The 24,950-nt window shown below is 38.8% G+C and overlaps 2 protein-coding genes and 1 non-coding gene across 3 annotated transcripts; 2 read left to right on the forward strand and 1 right to left on the reverse strand.

The window, feature by feature from the left end:
• Positions 1-1,497: 1,497 nt before the first annotated feature.
• Positions 1,498-5,253, reverse strand: LOC141715183 (uncharacterized). Its single transcript, XM_074518662.1, has 5 exons — positions 4,743-5,253; positions 4,170-4,520; positions 2,767-3,285; positions 1,960-2,231; positions 1,498-1,860 (listed from the first exon to the last, which is right to left on the reverse strand). The coding sequence occupies exons 1-5, from the start codon at positions 5,251-5,253 to the stop codon at positions 1,498-1,500; spliced, it is 2,016 nt and encodes a 671-aa protein (XP_074374763.1).
• A 919-nt stretch (positions 5,254-6,172) lies between these two features.
• On the forward strand, positions 6,173-6,279 carry LOC141716133 (small nucleolar RNA R71). Its single transcript, XR_012572854.1, has one exon. It is a non-coding gene; the product is annotated as a small nucleolar RNA R71 (small nucleolar RNA).
• A 6,834-nt stretch (positions 6,280-13,113) lies between these two features.
• On the forward strand, positions 13,114-13,797 carry LOC141715184 (uncharacterized). The gene has a single exon (XM_074518663.1). The coding sequence runs from the start codon at positions 13,114-13,116 to the stop codon at positions 13,795-13,797; it is 684 nt and encodes a 227-aa protein (XP_074374764.1).
• Positions 13,798-24,950: the final 11,153 nt, after the last annotated feature.

Consider the following 24,950-nt stretch of genomic DNA (forward strand, 5'->3'; position numbering starts at 1 on the left):
CAAAACGGCGGTGGATGTCATGCATGACATCAATACGCCGAGTCAACCGTCTATACTGAGCATCACCAAAACTAGACCTATCAACTTCCTGTTGCGCACGAGAGGGTCCCTCTGTAGGCACGGGAGGATTCGGTCGGCCACCCTCTGCATCATCATAAATATACCCTAACCCCTTGTCATGGAGCACACCGTAGTTCCATTCCTCCATCCTAGAAATCGTAGAGTGATAAATAGGAGCACTCGACATCTGCAACTGCTCCTCCTCAGACCACCTAACACCCACAGATGTGCACAATTTAGTAATAATAGAGCCATGAGGAATCGCCCCTGTCGTCCCACCTCATAGAAATCGAAGTATGCCCTGATGAATGACTTTAACCAAGATCAATGTACTCCTCATTCAGAATCCCCCACAAGAGTATGGCTCAGTCCACAGTGACCTCATGCGAATGCGAAGAAGTCAGAATATTAGCACACAGAAACAAATTTCAGTCCCTTGCATACATGTTCATGGTAGAAGCAGGAAAGGTGAGCGGCTCAGTTGTTCCTGCCTTGAATTTCCATGTCGTACCCCGAACACATAGCTTCTCTAAGATATAATCCAAATCCAAATCAGCACGGGTCTTGCGCGCCCAATCTTCCGCACCCCTAGGCTTTGCAGGTTGATGCAGAACCCGGCGAATAGCAGCAGGCCGATAATCTACAGTTAAACCCCGAACCACAGAAAATCCATTCTTCTCAGCCTTAGCAATTGCATAGAAATCCCGCAAAATGCTTAATGGAACCACAGATGGTGCCTCACAAAAGCTCTCACAACCGATATCCGTAATCATCTCCACTAACTGTCTATCCAGAGCCGTAGGCAAGAATCCCCTCTCCTTAGCCACCGATTTAGACATCAATCGAGCAAATTCCGCTTGTGCCTCCGGTGAAGTGAATTTGTTATAACCACCACTATACTAGAGTCCTCTGTAGAAGAGGGATGAGTGCTGCTACTACTAGTGAATTTTGCTCTCTTGGGTGCCATAATCAAGCAATTGGTTGTGAATTGGGTGCAAAGAGTGTATGTAGAGCAAGGGATTGTATGTATATAAAGATGGGTAAGTATATAAGAATCGGTATATGTAGTAGAGATATGAAGAGAGGCTGCTGTAAAATATTGGGTAGGGTTAGGGTAAAATTTCGGGTAAACTTGTGTAGCAAATGTTTTGTTTTTTCTATTTTTTTCTGAACAGCAGGTAGGCCTGGGCGCGCAGGAAGAGGGCGCGGGCACGCTGAGCTACTGCCAAAAAAATTTCCTTCTTTTTTTTCTTTTTTTTATATAAGCTATAATACTACAGGAACGCGTGGATTGCCTCCCACGAAGCGCTTGTTTTTCGTCCTTAGCTTGACGTGAAGCTTATAAATTCAAGTCATAGCAAGAACGGCGATCACCGCTTCACGGTTCACCGTATCACCAAACTAATGCTTCAATCTCTGACCATTAACCTTAAATGCTTAGTCTGGAAGCTTATCAAAAATTTCCAGTGCACCATGCGAAAACACAGTTTTGACTATGAACAGCCCTAACCACCTTGACTTAAGCTTTCCTGGAAAAAGTCTGAGATGATAATTAAAAAGTAGGACTTGCTGACCATGAACAAATGACTTGTGCACCAATCTCCTATCATGCCATCTCTTAACCTTCCCCTTGTATAACTTCTTGTTCTCGTAAGCCTGTAGATGGAACTCATCGAGCTCATTAATTTGGAGCATTATCCTTTCTCCAGCAGCCGACATATCAAGATTCAGTTTCTTCAAAGCCCAGTACGCCTTATGTTCTAACTCAGCAGGCAGATGACACGCCTTACCATACACCAACTGGAAAGGAGACATACCTAAAGGTGTCTTGTATGCTGTTTTGTAGGCCCAAACAGCTTCATCTAGCTTCAATGACCAATCCTTCCTTGACGGACTCACCACCTTCTCCAAGATTCGCTTGATTTCTCGATTAGACACTTCAACCTGCCCATTAGTCTGAGGATGATAAGATATGGCAACACGATGATTAACACGATACCTTTCCATTAAAGCAGTAAATTTGTGATTGCAGAAATGCGTTCCCTCGTCACTGATTAGTACTCGTGGAGTACCGAAACGTGTGAATATGTTCTTATGAAGAAAATTTATCACCACCTTAGCATCGTTGGTTGGCAAAGCCTTAACCTCAACCCATTTAGACATATAATCTACTGTCAGAATAATATATTGATTGTTGTATGATGATATAAATTGTCCCATGAAGTCTATTCCCCACACATCAAAAATCTCAACTTCAAGAAGCACATTAAGAGGCATCTCGTCCCTCTTGGACATATTCCCAACCCGTTGACAACGATCACATCTCAACACAAATTGATGAACATCTTTAACAAGGTTGGCCAGAAAAATCCCACCTGAAGGATACGGGTCGCGGTCTTCTCTCCATCATAATGACCACCATACGCGCATGACAATCTCGTAAAATACCCTCCGTTTTACTATACGGAATGCACCTCCTGATTATCTGATATGCCCCCTGTCTAAACAAGAACGTCTCATCCCATCGATACCACTTCACTTCATATAAAAACTTCTTCCTTTGAGTATAAGAAAATTCTCAGGGAATCACATTACTCACAAGATAGTTCACAATATCTGCAAACCATGGTTCTTCTTCTTGCACCCCAAAAAGTTGCTCATCGGGAAAAGATTCGTTGATTAACGTGTTATCTTGTGAAGCTTTACCTTGATCTTCCAAATATGATAGATGATCCGCTACCTGGTTTTTCGTACCTTTCCTGTCTTTGATTTCCAACTTGAATTCCTGAAGCAAGAGAATCCATCGAATCAATCGCGGTTTTGAATCTTTCTTTGAGACCAAATATTTAATAGATGCATGATCAGTGTAAACCATCATTTTTGTCCTAAGCAAGTAAGATCTGAATTTCTCGAACCCGTAAACAACTGCCAAAAGCTCATTCTCCGTAGTAGTGTAATTCAGCTGAGCATCATTAAGGGTTTTACTAGTGTAGTAAACCACATGGAAAATATTCTTCTTTCTCTGACCGAGAATAGCTCCCACTGCATAATCGCTAGCATCACACATCTTCTCAAAAGACTCACCCCAATCAGGTGCAGTAATAACAGGTGTTGTAGTCAACTTCTTTTTCAAAATCTCAAAAGTAGCTAAACATTCTTCATTAAATTTGAAGGTAACATCCTTCTCCAACAAATTGCAAAAGGGTTTAGAAATTTTGGAGAAGACTTTAATGAATCGTCGATAAAAACCCACATGACCAAGAAAACTGCGGATTCCTTTAACTGAGATTGGTGGAGGAAGATTTTCAATAGTCTCCACTTTCATCCTATCCACTTCCAGCCCTTTGCTAGATACCTTGTGCCCAAGAATGATACCTTGTTGCACCATGAAGTGACATTTTTCCCAGTTAAGCACCAGATTGGTCTCAACACACCTTTTCAGCACCAAGCCCAGATTATGCAAACACTCATCATACAAAAACGGAAAAATCATCCATGAACACCTCCACATTTGTACCAATTATGTCAGAGAATATGACCATCATGCATCTCTAAAAAATAGCAGGTGCACCACAGAGCCCGAAAGAAACTCGGCGGAAAGCGAAAATGCCAAAAGGACAAGTAAAAGTGGTTTTCTCCTGATCTTCTGGGGCAATACAAATCTGATTAAAACCTGAGTACCCATCTAGAAGGAAATTATACTCATGACCTTCCAGCCTATGAAGCATTTGATCGATGAATGGAAGCGGAAAATGATCCATGCATACTCTCCACCCTGTGACTGTCCGAGTAGGGATGAGCTCATTCTTCTCATTAGCTACAACTATAATGCCTCCTTTCTTAGGCACACACTGCATCGGGCTCACCCATGAACTGTCTGAAATAAGATAAAGATCCCTGCATCCAACATTTAAGAATTTCTTTCTTCACCACCTCTTTCATGAGAGGATTGAGTCTTCTCTGATGTTCAACGATAGGTTTACTTCCTTCCTCAAGAAGAATTTTATGCATACAATAAGAAAGGTTGATTCCCTTGATATCTTCTATATTTCATCCGATTGTTGATTTGAACTCTCTCAGAATTCGTAAAAGCTTGTCTTCATCACTACCTGGCAGGTTAGACGCATTAATAACAGGTAATATAGATGCATCACCTAAAAATACATACCTCAAGTGATCCGACAATGGTTTGAGCTCAAGTGTACGAGCTTCTTCAATAGATGGTTTAAGACGCTCCTGAGAATTTTTTAGCTCTGCTATTCCAAGAGACTCGAATGGCATATCCAACTTCCTCTTCCACGAAGCTGCATTCAACAACTGAAGTTGTTTTGCTCCTTCCTCATCTTCAATCTCAGATTCCCCTGTTAAGGCTCTCTCTAAGGTATCTAACTTTATCAATTGCTCCATCTCCGAATTCACTACCGAGTCAACCATTGCTACTTTATAGCACTCTTCTTCATCTGTTGAGAATTTTATTGCATTGAACACATTAAAAGTGACATCCTAATCTTGAACCCTCATTATAAGCTCTCCTTTTTGCACATCGATCAAAGTTCGGCCTGTAGCTAAGAATGGTCTTCCTAAGATAATTGGAATCTTCTTATCCTCCTCAAAGTCTAGAATGACAAAATCAGCAGGGAAAATGAGTTTATCCACTTTAACCAAGACATCTTCCACTATACCTCTCGGATAAGTGATGGACCGATCAGCCAGTTGTAAGGAAATGTTTGTAGGTTTGGGATCAGGCAACCCAAGTTGCATGAAGACAGATAATGGCATCAGATTGATACTAGCTCCCAAGTCGTACAAGCACTTGTCGAAAGATAACTTTCCAATAGTGCATGGTATCGTGAAGCTTCCCGGATCTTTAATTTTAGGAGGTAATTTCTGTTCCAGCACTGCATTACACTCTTTCGTTAGAGCAACGGTTTCTAACTCTTCAAGATTCAACTTCTGAGATAGAATACCCTTCATGAACTTTGCATAGCTCGACATCTGTTCTAGAGCTTCCGCAAAAGGTATGTTAATATGCAATTTCTTGAAAACCTCCAGAAACTTGGCAAACTGCTTGTCGATCTTCTGCTTCTGAAGTCTTTTTTGGATATGGAGGAGGCGGATAGACTTGTTTGTTTCCTGTATTCTGCTCGGGAGTAGAATGTTCAGCAGAATTGTTGTCCGTTTCCGCTTCGTCATCCTTCTGATAAGCTTTATCAAGACTTCCATTTTCTGGTTTAGGGGAGAGCGCGGGCACGCTGCCCGTGCACTTCTTCGTTTTGCTCAGCTGCTGATTTTTGATGGTTGGTGACTTTTCTAGATCTCAAAGTGATTACTTTCAACTGTTCTTTGACTTCCCTCTTGCCTGGGTTAGCCGCCGTATCACTCAGAAGAGTTCCTTGTGGTCTATTTAGCAACGCATTAGCAATTTGTCCTATTTGATTCTCCAAAGTTTTGATCGAAACCGCTTGGCTTTTATACATTAGCCTCAATTCTTCCAATTCAGATTTTTCATTAGCAGACTGACGAGCACTTTCATGAGCTTGTTGTTGCATTCCATGTGGTTGAAATTGTTGCCTTGGTGTATACTGTTATTGAAAACCAGGAGGGTTGAATGACATGGCTCCGAACTGCTGGTAAGGCTGTTGTGGATGTTGCATACCACTCTGATTTTTGCTTCAGCTGAAATTAGGATGGTTTTGGTTATTAGGATGATAAGCGGCAGGAACCGGTTGATGTGGTCTCTAAAAATTGCTCACAAACTGTGCTGACTCACTAGATATAGCACATTGATCCACCGCATGTGCACCTGCACAAAACTCATAAACACTTGCTATCTGATGAACTCCATAGTTGGTCAGAGAATCCACTTTCATAGTCAATGCCTTTAGCTGAGCCGCTATAGCCATAGCTGTATCCACCTCCAGAATTCCTGCTACCTTGCCTTGTGGTAATCTCTGAGTTGGGTTCTGATATTCATTAACAGCCATCATTTCAATTAGCTCATAAGCTTCCTCATAGCTCTTAGCCCATAAGGCTCCACCTGATGCTGCATCAAGCATGGGTCTTGACTGCTCCCAATCCATTATAGAAGCAATTGATTACCATCCAATCAGGCATTCCATGATGAGGACACTTCCTAAGCATCTCCTTGTAGTGCTCCCAAGCTTCACATAAAGATTCTCCCGACTGCTGTGCAAACTGAGTAAGAGCATTTCTGATTGCAGCTGTTTTTGCCATAAGGAAGAATTATTAAGAAATTTTTGAGCAAGATCCTCCCATGTCGCAATAGAACCTACTGGTAGAGAGTGCGACCAGCTCTTAGCTTTATCCCTCGGAGAAAATGGAAAAAGTCTCAGTTTCACAGCATCTTCCGAAACACCGTTGAACTTGAAGGTGTCGAAAATCTCGATGAAATCCCTAATGTGCATATTGGGATCTTCTGTTGGAGCACCCCCAAATTGGACTGAATTCTGTACCATTTGAATCGTGCCAGGCTTGATTTCAAAGGTATTAGCTGCAATGGCTGGTCTAACAATGCTAGACTGAATGTCATTGATTTTCGGTTGAGAATAATCCTTCAATGCTTTCGTTTCCGCTGCTGGTTCTCCCATTGCAATGATCACTTCCGTTTCTACTTCTTCTAGCGTGTCCTTACGAGATTAGGAACGTGTTCGCATACACGCTCGCTCGAATACCTGAAACACACAAGCACAGTGAAATTGGTAAGAGAAATAATCCGAGTCAGTGAACTTTAACGACCACTGATGACAAGCACATAAACTTAATTTAACACCGAGTCCTCGGCAGCGGCGCCAAAAACTTCTTCGCACAAAAACACGCAAGCGTACGCGGTCAAAAGTAGTATAAGATTAAGTTTAGTTCACTCCCACATAGACTGGTTTAATTCAGAATATGCACTTATGCAACAATTTATGATTATTATTCACTGCTAAGACAAGTATCAAGTTGAGTTTGATTATCTAATTAAAATAACTAAAAATAATTATGCTAGAATGAATTAACTAAGAGATTAAAATCAAGTTAAATAAAATAAAACATGGGATTCCAACTTCATTAAATACTTCATTCAGAGTTTATGCCTTTAATCATAGTATGTGACGGTTATGATAACTAATCAGACAACACGAAATTAGTACACACTATCTTTCAATATACGTATACCCTACCACTCGGCATCCACAAATTAGATAGAAGCTGGTAGACACCAATTATGTTTAGACCCTATATGTCTATAAGATTTGAAAACATAACGGTTTTAGAGCAAGTTATCCATTGAGATCACATAGGGCAGCGTAAGATGGTTAAAATTACACTACGAATCATGCATGTCAAAACATCCATAAATCTATGCTAGCATGGCAAGTTCTAAACCCATATATCCACTTTCGTATTCAATAGAGATTGATAATACAACTTAGATGTTAGCTATGCATCCAGGAAGATTAAGCACAACCATACGAGGAAATCAATAATTCATCAAACACTGAAAACTTTAAGGCAATCAACTATTAAAATCCATAAATAAATCCGTTAAAATCCCATGATAACGATTAGTTCATAATCGAACGGCTCGTCATCATGGGTTCCAACGAAAACATGATATACAAAGGTTCTGAATACTACAAGAGAATATTAAAGTATTAAGGTTTAGAAAATAAATCTGAAACGAGCATCCAAAGTATCTCCTAATTAGAAGAATACAAAAATAAGATGTAGAACTAGATCTTCTTCTTCTTAGCTGTCTTGTGCTCTCCACTTTTGTTTTTTTCTTCAGTTCTCCCTTCTGATTGATATCTTATGGTATTTACACTTCCAGATTACTTTGACCGCACGAAACTTCCAATCAGAATCAAAACAGGATTTCTTTCTGCATGACCTAGTACGGGCGCGCCAAGACAGCGCGGGCGCGCTGACCTTCTGTTCAAGCAGCGCGGGCGTGCCAAGGTAGAGGGCAGCCGCGCTTGCCTTTTGCCAAAAAATTTTGCTTTTTTTGTTTCTTGCTCTACTCCTCTAGCAAGCTTTCGCCCTTCATTTTATGATCTCATTCCACCATAAAAGCATAGAAAAGTCCATTCCTGCCTCTAGCTATAACTCTGCAAAAACTCAACAAAAATGCATCAAAAACACCACATACTTGAGGTCAAGTCATCAACTTAAGCCGATATGAAGCATTTTAAATGGATATAAAATCCACTTATCACCAAGACCCTATTAGATTCTTAATATAGTAGCCCAATTAGACACCCATTTATCCTAATTAGACTCAAATTGGGTATTACACATCACAAAGCCCATACGGAATAAGATGTTATTGAACCCTTTATTTAAGACCACTTAATTAGTCTAAATATATAATAAATATTAAATATAATTGTCTTTAATTTGTAAGCCCATATATTGTGAATATCATAAAATATTTTAACAATCTCCCACTTGGGCTACAAATTTTTCCAAACAACAATTACATTCAATAACTATAGGTGCGCACAATTTTTTTTATTCTTTAGAACATTTTCCTCAGTCAATCTGGTCCATCTCATATATAAACATCATACCAAAGCGACCTTTGTCACATTGTCGTACCTTGATCCTCAATGATCACCACATAAATATATTCAATGATATAGATCAAGTATGGATGTGTAACTGGAAATTACATGCAATGTGATCTCAATCATGCATATTTCCAATTGGTACTTAATACTTTAGTGAGATCAACCTTTATACTTTCAACTTTATGTCAAAACCACAATAGAAAAAAATAACTCATTTAGAGTAAGAGAGAGGAAAAAAAAACTTTACTTCATTCTGCAAAAACTGAAAAACACATAATGTATCACAACAATGTCAATATATAATTGAGTATCGAATATAAGAACAAAATAAAACTCCCACTAAAACTAAAATTCTCCAAAGAGACAATACCCACATGAGCCGTATGCCCATAAAAGATCTTAGGTGTCAAAAAATTTGTTTAGTGGGTCCGCTAGTATAAAATTTGTCCTTATATACTCATTAGACACTACTCGATTATGTAATCTTTCTATAATGATTGGATGTTTAATGTCTATATATTTAGACAAAAAAAAGATAATCATAAGTAGATTTATACTATCTACGCAATAAGAAAAATCAAAAAATGCAATACCTAATTGTTGGACCAAAAAGTGAAGAAAAAGGCCCAAAAGGTTTTGATTATAATAATTAGAATGTACTTAGGCATTAAGGCCCAATATGCCCATTTGTAACAAGGAACCCCTATTGGGACTTCCTATAAATATAGAGCCACTAGCTCGTTTGTAAGGGTTGTAATTTTAAATATAGAAAAGAGCTTCTTATTTGTTATTCGAACATTCCCTTAAATTATTTGGATCATAATTTGGCGCTAGAAGGAGCTATATTCTTAATTCTAACAAAAAGATGATTACGGAAGAAGAAGATCTGCACACAGAAACAGAAGCTCCACCTAAAGTATCAGTTGTGATTGAGACTGTTCTTAGACAACCTGACGATCAAGGACCGTCGAAGAAGTCGAAGTTGCAGCCAAAGTGATTGTTTCCCCCAGATCTGGCGACTTAGCCCCCAGATTCGACAGAAATGGAGGCTTTACCGAAAAAGCAGAAGTTTCAGCAAGATCAGAGGCAAAGGGTGAACACAACAAAAGGAAAACAATACTCTCCAGCGAGATGCGCCTACACCTTGAAAAGAAAGAACATTAGAAGGCACAGCGAGAGGAAGCTCTCAACGATGATGACTACTCCGACGAAGAGCTTTAACTTTTGGAAAAAGGAGACTCGCATGTTGAGGGCAAAACTAGAGCGACAACGAGAAATTCATCGGTTGCGCAAAGAACTTCGTAATACATCGATAGCAAGCCAGGGGACCGAGGAACAATATTTTGGCAAGGATGACGAAGCTGATTACGAATATGAACCTTCCGCTGAATCAACGTATTCCCAGTCACGAGACCGTCGACAACAAACGGTTTCCTCAGGTGATGTCTCGCAGAAGACAGAATCTATAGATATAATCTCCCATTAAGAGATCTGAAAATGCAGGAAGATATGGCACATATGTGAAGCCTAATGCGCTCCCAGTCAGGCTTCAAGATAGTGACAGAGAGCCCCCTGTCACTCGTACTCAAGAAAGTCCGCATTGATAGAATGTTAAAAACACCATCACTTGATCATTTCAATGGATCATCTAACCCTCTCGCATTTCTAAACACTTTCGATGGTCGAATGGCATTCTTCGGACATTCGGAGACCGCCCATTGCTAGTTTTTCTCCTCGTGCTTGCAAGGCACGGCACTCCGCTGGTATAGTAATTTACCTCCCCGCTCAATTGACTCTTGGTCTACCCTAAAGAGCAAATTCCAAGCTCGTTTCTCTGGTAACTATAAGGGCATCAAAGTCACAGTGTCCCTCATGACTACGCACCAACGATCGAATGACAGCCTCCGTGGTTTCCTAACTCGCTTCGGAGAGGAGATAGCAGAAATACCAGATCTCATAGAACAAATGGTCATAAACTTTTTAACGACAGGCATCGACAAATCTCGACATGGCTTACTTCTTGAGGAGATATTCGAGAAGTGACCAAAGACCTTACATGCAACATTTCAAATCATCGAACATTGTATGATGCTACAGGAAGCGGTGAGTTATATTCAGTCACTGCGACGCTCCTCGAGATACGAACGGCATCGCAGGTATAGCCTGAGATCACCGCCAGCGATAAGACATCCGTCGATCCCCGAGGAGTAGGGAAACTGATTACCCATCGAGAGACAAGAAAAAAGAGGGATTGGAAACCCCGCCCTCGTCTCGACAAAGAGTTTACCAAACTCAATGCAGCTAAGGCAACAATCCTAGTTGTGCTAAAAACAGAGCCAGATTATCCCCCTTCGAGGCCAATAAAACCAGGTCGACCTCCGAGCTCCAGGTACTGTGACTACTACGAGGATACATGCCACATGACCGAACAATGCTTCCAGTTGAGTAACCTTATTGAGGAAAAATTCGTCAAGGACAATTAGTCCATTATGTGAAACAAGAAGGCACACATCGCTGTGACCGAAGACACGATGAGGATAGAGTCATCGACCTAATATTTAGAGGTATAGCAGCCGGTGGCACATCCAATAACTCCCGTAAGACATGCGTACGCGAGGTGCTCAATATTAACCCCTCTCCGGTGAAACGCCCACACGCGAACCCTTCTTAAGTCATATAGTTCTCCGATGATGACTACTACCCGGGACTTCATCAAGGGTCATCAAGATGCTCTTGTGATCACGAATCATATGGGAAATAACACTGTCAAGAAAATGTTAGTGGATAATTGGAGTTCTGTAGACAAACTGTATCACCACGCCTTTGCTCGGATGGATATTGGAGATCGCAGGCTCGAAAATTCTCGCACCCCATTATACGGGTTCACTGTCAATGAAGTTCATGTGGTAGGAACCATCGATATGCAAGTATTGTTCGGTTCTCCTCCATGTCAAATTTGGAAGGTAACCAAATTCCATGTGGTCAGCGCTTCTTCCAGCTTTAACGTCATCCTAGGCAGGACAACAATCACCGCCTTAAGAGCAATTACATATATCACTCACCTGTAGATAAAATTTCCCACGAAATTTGGCGTTGGGGAAGTTGTGGCTCGGATGAAATTTCCCAGTTGACGAAACGGAAGAAATTGAGACCGTGGAGGGAGATCCTAAGAAGAAAACCCGCATAGGAAAAAAATTGGCCGACCCCAGTAAGCTCGAACTTATAAGCCTCGTTCGAGAATTCGAGGACATCTTCGCATAGGATCCTAAAGACATGCCGGTTATTCCTGAGGTCGTAGCCCGACACTCGCTACATATTGGCAAGGACCTAACTCCAATACGATAGAAGCATCGAGTATTCTCCGAAGAAAAAAGGGCAGCCATCGACCAAGAACTAGATAGACTTCTCGCAACCGGCTACATCGCACCTGTAAAATTTCCTACGTGGATTTCTAATGGTGTCCTGGTTAAGAAAAGCAATGGCAAATGGCGAATGTGCATTGATTATTTTGATGTAAACCGAGCGTGCCTGAAGGACTTTTATCCACTTTCAAATATCGATCAGCTTATCGATACCACATCAGGAAACGAACTCTTGTCATTCATCGCTTTCTCGGGGTACAATCAGATAAAAATGGATAACCAAGATTGGGAATAGACTGCTTTCATCACGCACCGAGGAGTTTTTGGATATCGAGTCATGCCCTTCAGCCTCATTAATGCCGGTGCCACATTCCAGCAAATAATGGATACTATTTTTGGAGGCCAAATAGGGCGAAACATGCTAATCTACGTTAATGGTATGATCTCTAAGTTAAAAAGGGCCTCGGATCACATGAACGACCTCCGTGAAACCTTTGAAAATGATCGGGTCCATAACATGCGCTTAAATCCGGCCAAATGTTCCTTCGGCCTCATGGCGGGAAAATTCTTGGGGTTTCTTGTCACACAGCAAGGAATAGAGGCCGATCCAGCCCAAAAAAGGCAATTCTAGAAATGGAGGATCCAAAATGTGTGAAAAATGTGCAACGATTAATAGGGTGCATCGCCGTCTTGAGAGGCTTCATCCCTCAATCGTCAAAGAGATGTTTCCCGTTCTTCGAAATAATAAGACAAGCCTCAAAGTCATCGACGTTCGAGTGGAATGACAACTACAAAAATAGTTTCGCTAAGGTAAAGAACTTTCTCACCAATCCTCCAATTCTCACTAGGCCTCAACAGGGTGAGCCCTTGAGGGTCTACTTATCAGCTATTGATGAAACAGTGGCAGTTGTCCTGGTTCGACTGGATGTGGGCAAAGAAAACCCGGTATATTACATCAGCCACTCATTACGTGATGCCGAAACAAGATACTCATAGGTGGAAAAGCTTGTCTATATGCCCTGATCATCGCAAGTCGAAAGCTCCATCATTACTTCCAGGCAAAGGAGATACATGTCCTAACAAACCAGCCGCTTAAGCGGATCCTACACAAACCAGACATGACTGGCAGACTCGTGGCTTGGACAATTGAGCTAAGTCAATTTTTCATCGAGTATAAGCCTTACACATTGATAAAATCCCAAGCACTGTCTGATTTCGTCAATGAGTGCCAGTTCGCTAGCAAGAAATCAATACTCGAAGACAATCCATCGAGGGCATGGTTGTTATTTATCGATAGCTCGTCTACGGTCAATACGGGGGGTGCAGGTAAAATCCTGATTAGCCCCGAAGGTTTTAAAGTTCAACAAGCTCTTAAATTTAAATTCCAAGTCACAAACAATGTTTCAGAATATGGAGCGCTCATTGTTGGCTTGAAATTGGCAATAGAACTCGAGGCAAAGATTGTGGATATATTCGGCGATTCCCATCTAGTAGCCAAACAGGTCAACGGAGAATTTAAGACGCATAATGACAAGATGGCATCTTACCTCGCCCGAGCTCAGGAAATGCTACAGAATATCTCTTACTGGAAGATATCGAACATCGATAGAACTGAAAATCAATGGGGTGATTCCTTGTCGAAGCTTGCCTCTTCAGACCTTCCTGGAAACCCCGACCCAATATATGTCGAAGAGCTCCTTTGTCCCTCTATAGATGGGGAGTCGATAAACGAGATTCAGAGTCATGCCAATTGCCGAAAACCCTTTATGGAGTACATCTTGGATAACAAACTGCCAGAATAAAAAATCGAGGCCCGATCTATCATGTTTAAAGTAAGAAACTACTGTGTAGAGGGGACAAACCTGTTTCATCGGGCATTGTTAGTACCCCTACTCCGATGCATAGGTCCCAATAAAGCCCAATTGGCAATCATTGAAGTTCACACTGGGATATATGGTGAACATCTGGGAGGAAATAACCTAGTATTTAAAATCATGCGATAAGGACTATTCTGGCCCACGATGCGTAAAGACTGCGAAGAATATATCAAGAAATGTCAGGCATGCCAAATACATGACAAAGTTAGTCATCAACCCTCGGCCCAGCTGACCTCGATCCTTGCCCAATGTCCCTTCTTTCAATGCGGTATCGATATTGTAGGACCTTTACCAAAATCCAAGAACCAATGATAGTACATCGTGGTCGCCATCGATTACACAACAAAATGGATAGAAGCAAAACCCTTGGAGAAAATCAGGGAGAAAAACATGATAGAATTTTTCATGTAACATGTGGTGTTTCATTTTGGAATCCCTGGAATCCTCATCTCCGACAATAGAACCCAATTCGTTGGGGCAAAGTTTGAAAAAGCCTTAAAAGAGCTAAAAATTCAGCATATCAAAGCCTCTGTCGCTTACCCCCAAGCCAGCGGAATGTCGAGGTATCCAATAGAGCGATTCTCCAAGGATTGAAAATGCGCATTTAAGAAATCCCACGCTGCTGGGTAGATGAGCTCCCAAATGTGTTATGGGCTTATAGGACGACTCCTCGCGCAGCGACTGATGAGACCCCCTTTCGCATGGTATATGGAGTTAATGATGTCCTTTCGGTCGAGATAAGCTTAATTTCCCCGCGCGTCGAGGCCTTCGATCCATCCCTTTATTTCGAAGGTCTAAAGTTCCACAACAATTTAATGGATGAGGCTAGGGAAGATTCAAGAATTCGAATGATAGCACAGCAGGGAAAAACCGCCAAATATTTTAACAAGAAGGTGAAGAGTAAAACACTCAAGGTCAATGACCTAGTGCTTCGAGAAGCCGCGACCTCGCAGCCTACGGTAACTGGAAAGCTCAGGCCCTCGTGAGAAGGCCCATACAAGATCGTCAAAGTTGTAAGCTCGGCCATCTATGAACTGGCTCATCTCGATGGTCGACCCATTAAGAATGCATGGAATGACGTTCATCTCAAAATATTCTACCAGTAACTTTCCTTATCTCATTTGAATTGAAGCTTATAAAACATTGTCTATCATCTTAAGACCTGCCCTTAATGCAATGAGGGTCGTTATGAGGCCCCCATCGAGGGTCCATTGAATTATTTATATAAAAGCTTCAGTACTTAACTCTGCTCTATTTTACAGCAAAACAAAATCATATTTCGTCGATGGTCGATAAAACGATTCAAACATAAATGTCAATCTCTGACAGTCGATATACCAAATGATCATTTCAACATACTTCACAATGAATTATAAAAAAAACTTCACACTTAAATACACAATTGCATTAACGTACTTTTCAAGTGTAAAGGGTTATCTAAGTTGTAAAAAAAGTAACTTTCGCAAAATAAACATTGAGGGAATGACACTTATTCACCACAAAAAACGTAAATATAGGGGATTAAAGTAATCAACACATCCTATCACCATGATCACTTGATGAAAAATTAAACGCATAATAGGTTAAAATTCCAAAAATACTTCATCAAATACCCCAAAAAAATGATATAAGAAATTTTAGTAACAAATGATTAACTACCAAAACCAAACTTAGACATAATATCGAAGCCACTTTCGAAGGGAGAACTATTTTAGAACTAAAATTTGATAATCACCAAAGTAAAAAGTAAGATACATCAACCATAAACGAAGTAAAATACCAACATCCACAACAAAAAAATAAAGTACGCAAGTATCAACCAATCATCATCCAGGAAAAAGATGGTAAATCTAACAGAAAGGCTTTACAACAATCACGAGGCATTCTCCTCCTTCAAACATCAGCGTGGGCTGGAGGATCCTAAAGGGCCACATATTCCAAGGAAAGTCTTGAACATACTCTTCAAAAGAATGGCCAGTAACATCCACACCAACCTTCGATAGTCTGGTCAAACGACGGCCATAAACGTCGCCCAACACCTTAGCAATATCCTTCACACCCTTCTGAATCTCAACCTTCAACTTATTATTCTCCTTAACCAATGACTTGTTGGAGTCAAGAACAAGACCTAGCTCGATTTCCGCAGTCTCCCTCTTACCCTTTTCCTCGTCTCTCGACACTGTCATTTCCCTTAACGCATTCTCCAGGCTGTCAATCTTTTTTCTCATCGCATCACGAGCCAGCTCCATCTCTCCTACTTGCTTGCTAATCTTGGTGTCCGTGGTCGATAGCTCACCAACCCGACGTTTGACCTCAATATACTCATCCTTGAAATTCTTCTTTTCGTTTCCCATAGCAGAGAAATCAGTAGTAAGACGGGAAACATCCTACCCTTCCACATCGTTTTTAAACTCCTCTAAAATATGAGTAAAATTTGAAAGAAACTACTAACAAATCCCCAAACACACGTGAATTAAAACAAACACAAAACAAAAACTAGAAAAAAAAATAAAAAAAGGGGGAAGAGCACAAACCCGGCCAGCTCAACTCAGACATCGATCAACAATATCACTTATGTTCTTTGAAGAATAAGAGACGGCATCCCGAGGAAGATGAAACACCTTGAAAGCTTGAACTGGAACCGTCGAACCCTCGATCCAATGTTTGTTGGGTTGAATCTCGACACGAACAGTCTCCCGTGAAGCATGCGGGTCAGATGTGAGTAGAGCTGACCAATTATGCGGGTTTGAACCGCCCGCTCAAGACCGGCTCGTACGGAAACCTGGAATTATTCGGCCCAAACCGGGCCGGTTCAAGCCCGCACAATTCATTGAAAGCTGCGAGCCGTTTACGAATACAAAATTAGAAAACCTAGACCGGCCGGCCCGTACGAACCCGCTCAAACCAACGAGCCGCAGAGCTGCACAGCATGCATAACCCGCCCTGCCCCTTCACTAAACAAACAGAAGTTTTTATTATTATGAATTCTTGGATTCTACTACTTCCAAACTTGCAAACTACTAGCAACACTCCAAATTTCAATACCTAACTTTTATCTTTATCTTTTTTTATTATCCATGATGACCTCTCCTCTGTTTTCCTAAATAATAAATTAATGTAATTTTTTTAATTACATTAAAAAACTATACGAGGTACCCCCCCTCTTTTAACCAAAAAATCAGAATAAGAGAATTAATCAAATAGTAGAAATTAATCGAATATGTAATTTGAGAATTAATCGAATATGCAGCATTAGGAATTCAGATATATAAGCTACTAGTCTTTGATTATTCAATCACCACTCTATACTATTCAAATAATAAAATTCTGTTTCTATACTATTCAGCCAGCATGAACCACCAAATTCGACCTGCATGACTCGCACAAGCACACGAGCTCGCGAATCTTAGTATCAGTTACGAGTCTTATTTTCTTTATTCGAGCCCGACCTGGCCCGGTTCGTGGATCGGTTAAGTGTTCATACTAAACGAGCTCAACTCGCGTTCAGCCCGGCCCGGCCCGCACGGACCGCCCAACTGTCCAGCATTAGCTGTGGGGTTCATAAACGCCCTACCCTCGATTATCGTCAAGGTTTTGTTAACACCAGCAGATCGGCCAGCCTCAACCATCAAGGCATCAACACGAGCGTTATCTCCATCACCATGTTGCCGCTTTTGGGGAACAATCACCGAACCCTCACCAACAACCTCTTCCCGATCTTCAATTACCCTGTCACTATTTTCATCTAGAAGCTCCAGTGAAACCGAATGGCCAACCCTCGACGGCCCAGCCTTCGAACCCCCAGCCTTGGAAGCGTCTACAGCTCCACTTGCAGACTTCTGCACCAGGAACATCATTACCATGTGTATATCACCTTGCACACCGCTATCAAGAACCTTCTTCAAGGTATCACGTGCGACTACAAGATTTTTTTTTTAATCCCCACACAGTAAAGCCAAAGAGATATACATGAATAAAAATGAAATGAAAGATATAATAAACAAGCAAAACAAAAGCAAAAAAGTAAATGAAATAAAATATACGATAAAGCCTTACGAGCATGCTCTTCTAAAAACCTATTATCTTTCAGCTGAAAATGGGAATAAATTGACATCGACCCGTGAAAACCATCAAAATAATCTGTATCATACTTATCTAACTTATTCAGTGAGTCAAGAGTACTCTGGCTAACTTTTCTACAGGGCCGGATAAACTCTAGATCTGGGGCCCTAATGTACAACCACTTTGAGTGGTACCCCGAGTTCGAAGAACGAACACTAACAATCTTCATTCGCTTATGAAGAGAATCAAAATACACCTGCCCCTCGTGGTATCATATCCCATAAATAGAAAAACCATTAACCTGGGCAATAGAATTGGGGGATAACTGAACCACATCACACCCGGTTCGCTTCGTAAGGAGCCAACTGAAAAGGATGCATTGGAAGTCGAAGTCCATACTCAAACAAGATCAACGGGATCCCGTGCATCCCATACCCGCGCATCATCCATGCCCGATCATCAGAACCCGGTATCCGATACCTATATCCATTATCGAAATCCACCCAGCGCTTTAATTGGTCCAAGGTATCACCTTATTCACAAAATGGCTAATATAATCTAAACTCGACTTGTCTCCAAACTTAACTCTCCCCGACCGTAAACTATATGCTAACACCCGATCTCTTAAAGCTATAGTCCTGGGACTCAACGGGATATGAACTTGGGGATCTACCGGAACTCCGGTCAATAACTCGTCCTCATTTATAAAATCAAAAGAGTCACATTGTTCTAAGTTGGGGATTTCTAAGTCATTCAAATTAAAAGACGATTCCTCATCCCCCTCTTCGAGTGGTTTCTTCCCGGAGTTCCAACCAGAAATTGTTCTTAAAGATGAAGAAGAACTCACAATGTTCATGATTTACAGTAAGATAAAAGAAAAAAATCTACCCTAGATAATACTACTCAAGAAACGATAAATATATAGCCAAGATAGCAACAAGATCAAAGCTTTATTAAATAAAAATAAGAAAAGAAGAGGAAAACTTACAATCAGAGAGAGGAGAAGAATGGCAGCAACCAAGCGGAGCCGCGAACTTAAGTGCACAGTCAGGGAAGCCGAACAGTTTTCAATCCTCTACCAAAAATAAAAACTTTTTTCTTTTTAAACCAAGGGAAAGAATTTTGTATCCCCTTCCTTTTTCTCTTTTTTGCCCACGCACACGTGCACATAAAGACAGTAACAACATTACAAGTACATACATGGAGAGACAATATAAATACAAAATGTAACATTCAAAAAAAATAAAAATATATATATATATAATGTAACATATATGTCTTTTTTTATTTACTTGCTTAACCTAACAATCCTTTATTTTCAGGAACCAAATCTAAAGATATTGGAATATAATAGGGGACAAATGTTGGACCAAGGAGTAAAAAAAAAGGCCCAAAAGGTTTTAATTGTAACAATTAGAATGTACTTAGGCATTAAGGCCCACTAGGCCCATTTGTAACACGGAAGCCCTATTAAGACTTCCTATAAATATAGAGCCACTAACTCATATGTAAGGGTTAAGATTTTTAATAGAGAAAAGAGCTTCTTATTTGTTATTCGAATATTCCCTTAAATTATTCGGATCATCACTAATGATCTCCAAATTTCTGATTTTTAATTAACGAGCAAGTAATATTTTTGTTCTTTACAAGTACCTTAAAAGCATTTAATTGCAATCCAATGATCCATTCCGGGTTTACTCGAATATCTGCTTAACATACCCATAATGAATGTCGGTAGGGTACCAACTTGAACATACATAAGACTCCAAATAGCTGAAACATATGGAATGTTATGCATCTCCTTTTCCTTAAGATCATTCTTAGGGCACTGTCTGAGACTAAAACTTGTCTCCTTTAGCAACAAGTGTATTTATGTGTGCACAATCTTTCATGCCGAACTTAGCAAGCACCTTCTCGATATAGCTCTTTTGTGATAACCCAAGGATACCTCGAGAACGATCTCGATGTATCTTAATTCCTAATACAAAAGAGACTTCACCAAGATCCTTCAAATGATTTAGTGAGAAATCTATTGGTTTCATGCAATAAGCCTAAACAATTACAATCCAATAGTATATTATCGACATGAAGTACTAAGAATATAAATTTACTCCCACTGAAATTGTGATATATGCATTTTTCAACAACATTGGACCCAAAATCGTATGAGATGATGGTTTGATGAAATTTACGATTCTACATACGAAAAGCTTGCGACACCATCTCTTTATAGACAATGCCTTCTTTTTTAGTAAAACTCTTTGTGACTAGACACGCTTTCTATCTTTCATTATTGCCTTTAAAATATTTTTTTGTTTTAAATATCCATTTATAATTAATCGGTTTCACACCTTTAGGCAACTTGACAAGATCCTAAAATGTCATAGTCCTTCATGAATTTTATCTCATCATTTAATGGCTTCAATCCACTTTTGACTTTTAACACTTCGTTTGGCTTGTTGGAATTGACCGGGTTATCTTCCATTACCCATATATCAAACTCATGCTCTTGAAGAAATAAAATATAATCATACGGAATTGCACTCTTTCTCTCTCTAGTGGATCGCCTAAGTGGCACTTCCTCTTGAGGTTGTTGAGTTTGCACTTCTTGAACATCATCCTGATATTGAGTAGGAAATTGTATAGGTATGTCCATATTGTTATCTTGAACTATATGAGGTAAAGAAACTGATTCTTTCTTAAAGACAACATCCCTAACTTTATCTTTCCCTCAAACTCAACATCCTCAAAAACTATCTAGCATTTTTCGTTAAAAAAAAGTACTTTCTCAAAGGATCATAAAACTTGAAACCTTTTATTTTCTCAGGATACCCAACAAAATAGCAACTAATAGTTGTTGAGCTACTCAGTATGTAGGCTGCAGTCTTGAATTCATCTCCCTAGAGTGATTCAGATAAAAAAGAGTGACTAATCATACTTCTTACGATGTCCTTAAGCGTCCTGTTTTGTCTCTCAGCAACACCATTCATGCGTGGATGTCCGGACATAGTGTATTGCGGGATGATTTCGCATTCCTCTAGGAATTTAGCAAAAGGTCCAGGACGTTGTCACCAGATCCGTTATACCGACCATAATATTTACAACCATGATCATATTTGACAGCTTTAATCTTCTCATCGAGCCAATTTTTAACTTCACCTTTGAAGACTTTAAACACGTCCAAACACAGTGACTTTTAAATTATTAAATATAAGTATTCATATCGAGAATAGTCGTCTATAAAAGTGATTAATACTTTTGACCATTCCATGAGGCCGTAGGAAATGGATCACATATATCATTATGTATCAACTGTAAAACGCCAGTGCTCTTATTGGCACTTAATTGCCTTATATTTGTCTTTTTACCCTTAATACGCTCAATGCATACATTAAGGTCTAGATAATCAAGAGTTTCAAGTATTTCATGTGACACACGTTTCTCTAGTCACCTTTCAGATATATGTCCTAATCAATTATGCCATACCATAACATAATTCTAATTCTTGATAATTTTTCTTTTGTACCTCTTGATGTTATTTGTAGGTTTCATTAGATAAAGCAATTACATTCAGCATACACAAATTATCAATCAAGAACGAGTCGTAACTAAAAATGAATTAAGAAATAGACTAACTTTACCATTTCCAAATGAATAAGATAACCAAATTTGTCCAAAATAGAAATTAAAACCAAAATTCTATCTAAATGACGATATTATACAAGTCTCTCTTATTTCAATAAATTGACTAGTCTTAAAAGATAATATAAAAATGCCAATGACTTTAACTAAAACTGCATTGCCATCACCCAAATAGATGAATCTTTCAGCATTACTCGATTTTCGGATATGAATGCAACCCCGTATATAAATACTTGTATGAGTAGTAATACCAAAATCTACCCACTATGTAATACTAGGCACAAAAGTCAAATTAGCTTCATAAATAACAAAAAATGGAAGTCTACCTTTATTTTTACGCCATGTGACGTACTTGAGACAATCCTTCTTCACGTGCCCAAAATTCTTACAAAAGAAACAAGTAATATCTTAATCCCGAGTCTTTTGTTTTTTAGTCCGTGATTTTCCCACTGCATACTCTTTATCTTTAGTGCTCTTTCGGTAGTTAACCTTTAAGGTGGTTGTAATATCAGCACTTTCAGTCTTGTCACGCTTCAACCTATCATCTTATTGCACACAATGTGAAATGAGCTCATTAAGAGTTCATTTATCCTTCTGAGTATTTTAAGTCACTAAATTGACCGTATTGTGCAGGAAGAGAGACGAGTACCAAATGCACAAACAAGTCATTAGACAAGTCAAGCTTTATTGCCTTAAGTTTTAAGCGATGTTAGACATCTCCATAATGTACTCCCAAATACTTTCCTTAGCTTTATACCTCATCTGAACACGATTAGCTAAAAGCTTACTTATGTCATCCTTTTCATTTTTCATAAAACACTTTTCAAGCTAATCAAGAAAATCCTTTACAGATACCTAATCAGAGTCATTAGACATACCGCCCTTGAATGATTCAGGAATGTTATGCTTTATCATCATTAGACTTAATTAATTAGAACTTTCCCACTTCTCAAAATTCAATTTATCAGTAGCCGAACTTTCATCCGTAAGAGAAGCATGTTGCTCTTTTTTTATAGCCTAGTCTAAATCCATGCAACCGAGAACTAATAGAACGTTCTTTTTCCAGCCCTTAAAGTTTGTGTCGTAAGTACAAGAATAGAGTTCATATTGGCAGATATATTAGCAGCAGATGCATTAACTAGCAATTTTGAACAAAAAAATAAGCTCAAATAAAAAAAATCATGTCATATGTATATATTATAACACAAAAAAAATTGAATTTAAATATTATATTGTATGTGGGCCCATTTGACAAGATATCTAATACAACATTAATATTTAGTCTTTGGACATAAATATTAACTCGCAAGTGGTACTCTCCACGCAGAAATCAAATATTAATAATAAATTCGGTCAAGCAAAAAACCTTCTTTTGGGCCGGTTAGCTACTCACATGAAAAAAATTATAATTATTACATATTTATTCCCGCTCACACATTTATTATTTGCCCATTAAATAACCTTTCTTTGGGCCGATTATGTAACGCATAAATAATAAATATACACATCCTAATATTTTAAAATAAATAATCTACACATAAATATCACTTGAGAAAAGTTTTGCTTCAACTCATTTATTCACAAAATAAAAGGACAAAAAATATAATATATTTTTGTTAAAAAAATGTGCCCACGATTCGAATTAATAAAAAAATCAAACATAAATCACTTAATATTTTAATATTACTTTTACAACCAAAATCATCATATCATATTTATTGAAATATGATAAGCCTCCGTCTAATCTGCCTACAACGACCAATTGAAAAATAGAGCGGAGAAGAATACAAATTCCTGACCACGTCTATTAGCACTAGTACACATGAGATGGTCACTAAATTCATAAAAAGAGAATTTATTTTGCATTAAACTAAACGAAAACCAAAAATAAATGCAAAAAATAAATAATTATCCTGATTACACACGAATGAATAGTCGCTAACCTTGACTTGAACATTAACTGGTAAATACACTTTAGTGCAACCTCATACATAAATTTATGTATTAATAATTGACTAGCCAGAAACTGACATAATTTCATATTATTTATGCCAGTTAATATAGCGATTAACTAGAACTATAGGACTGGATAATTACACTATCATTATTATCCAATGGTTATATAATGTTAATAGAAAAATAACATCACCAAATCGATATATATCACATGTCAAATAACTATAGGACATGCAGTTTAGAATCATAACCAACATATTAGGTTGAATTAATGATCTGAAACAAAATGCAAGTAAGCACCTATATTCTTGATTATGTACGAAAAGTCGAAAGCCAAAAACGCAATCAAGAAAAAGGACTTGCATGTGTAAAAATAAAAAAAACACCTAAATACATATGCATAATCGCATCTTCAATTGATAAAAAAAACTATCATACAGTGTATATAAATGATCACCCTAATAACTCGATATAAGATAGTCTCTGATACCACTTGTTATATCTGAATACAATCTGGATCATCTTATGTGATATTATCACGATTACACAATAAGATGAAATATGAAAGCGTACTTGATTCCATGTCGGTAGATATTGGGTATTACACATTAGAAAGCTCATACCGAATAAGATGTTATTGGATCCTTTATTTTAGACCATTTAATTAGTCCAAATATAGAATAAATATTAAATATAATTATCTTTAATTTGTAAGCCTATATATTACGAATATTATAAAATATTTTAACATATTTTGCTTACTATTTCTAAAAAAATAAGATTTTGAGAAAAAAATATTCAAAAAAATTATTTGGTCATTACTAAGATGGTTATTTATGCCCCATAAAAAATGACATCCTAAAAATACCGAAGTCGTAAAGTTCGTCCTCTACAAAACATTATAGCTACCTACACTACACAAATGAGCTTTCAAGACATTTTTCATGGATTCATTTTTTGAGATTTTCACGTAGGTGTAACCCCGTAAAAAACTATTGGACACGTGTTTAGTACAAAGGTATTGGACATGTATTAAGTAGAAAATGCTGAAGTTATCTTGAAATTCCATAAAAACCACCACCTCATCGCTTTATCTCCATGACTCAACCAAGCTACTATTTCATATCCAGGTGCTAAACAGAGGACAAGACGCCCATATGGTCATATTCAAAAAATCATATAAAATATTTTGAACAATATAGTCAAAGGGAGGATATATGGACAAACAAAAAGACACACGCTCTCACACACATATAATATGTAAAATCTTTTGATATGGTCGTATGATCCCTACGACACTTTCAAAAAATTATAAGGCTATTATTTGGCACCGCAGTTTTGGAACGATACTTTTGCATCTGGAAATAAATACTTCTGCACTTACAACGACGGCTTCACGCATATCCATAATAAAAGTA

Source organism: Apium graveolens, chromosome 3, assembly GCF_009905375.1.
Source record: "Apium graveolens cultivar Ventura chromosome 3, ASM990537v1, whole genome shotgun sequence".
Taxonomy (NCBI): Eukaryota; Viridiplantae; Streptophyta; class Magnoliopsida; order Apiales; family Apiaceae; genus Apium; species Apium graveolens.

What these genes read in the sequence shown, in the direction of transcription:
- LOC141715184 (XM_074518663.1), top strand. Translation starts at nt 13,114, where the DNA reads ATGACTGGCAGACTCGTGGCTTGGACAATTGAGCTAAGTCAATTTTTC.
- LOC141715183 (XM_074518662.1), bottom strand. Translation starts at nt 5,253, where the DNA reads ATGACGAAGCGGAAACGGACAACAATTCTGCTGAACATTCTACTCCCG. An exon ending in TAATGCGTCTAACCTGCCAG is followed by an intron (nt 3,286 to 4,169) that starts GTAGTGATGAAG and finishes GATTCATTAAAG; the next exon opens with TCTTCTCCAAAATTTCTAAA. An exon ending in ATCATATTTGGAAGATCAAG is followed by an intron (nt 2,232 to 2,766) that starts GTAAAGCTTCAC and finishes TTATTCTGACAG; the next exon opens with TAGATTATATGTCTAAATGG.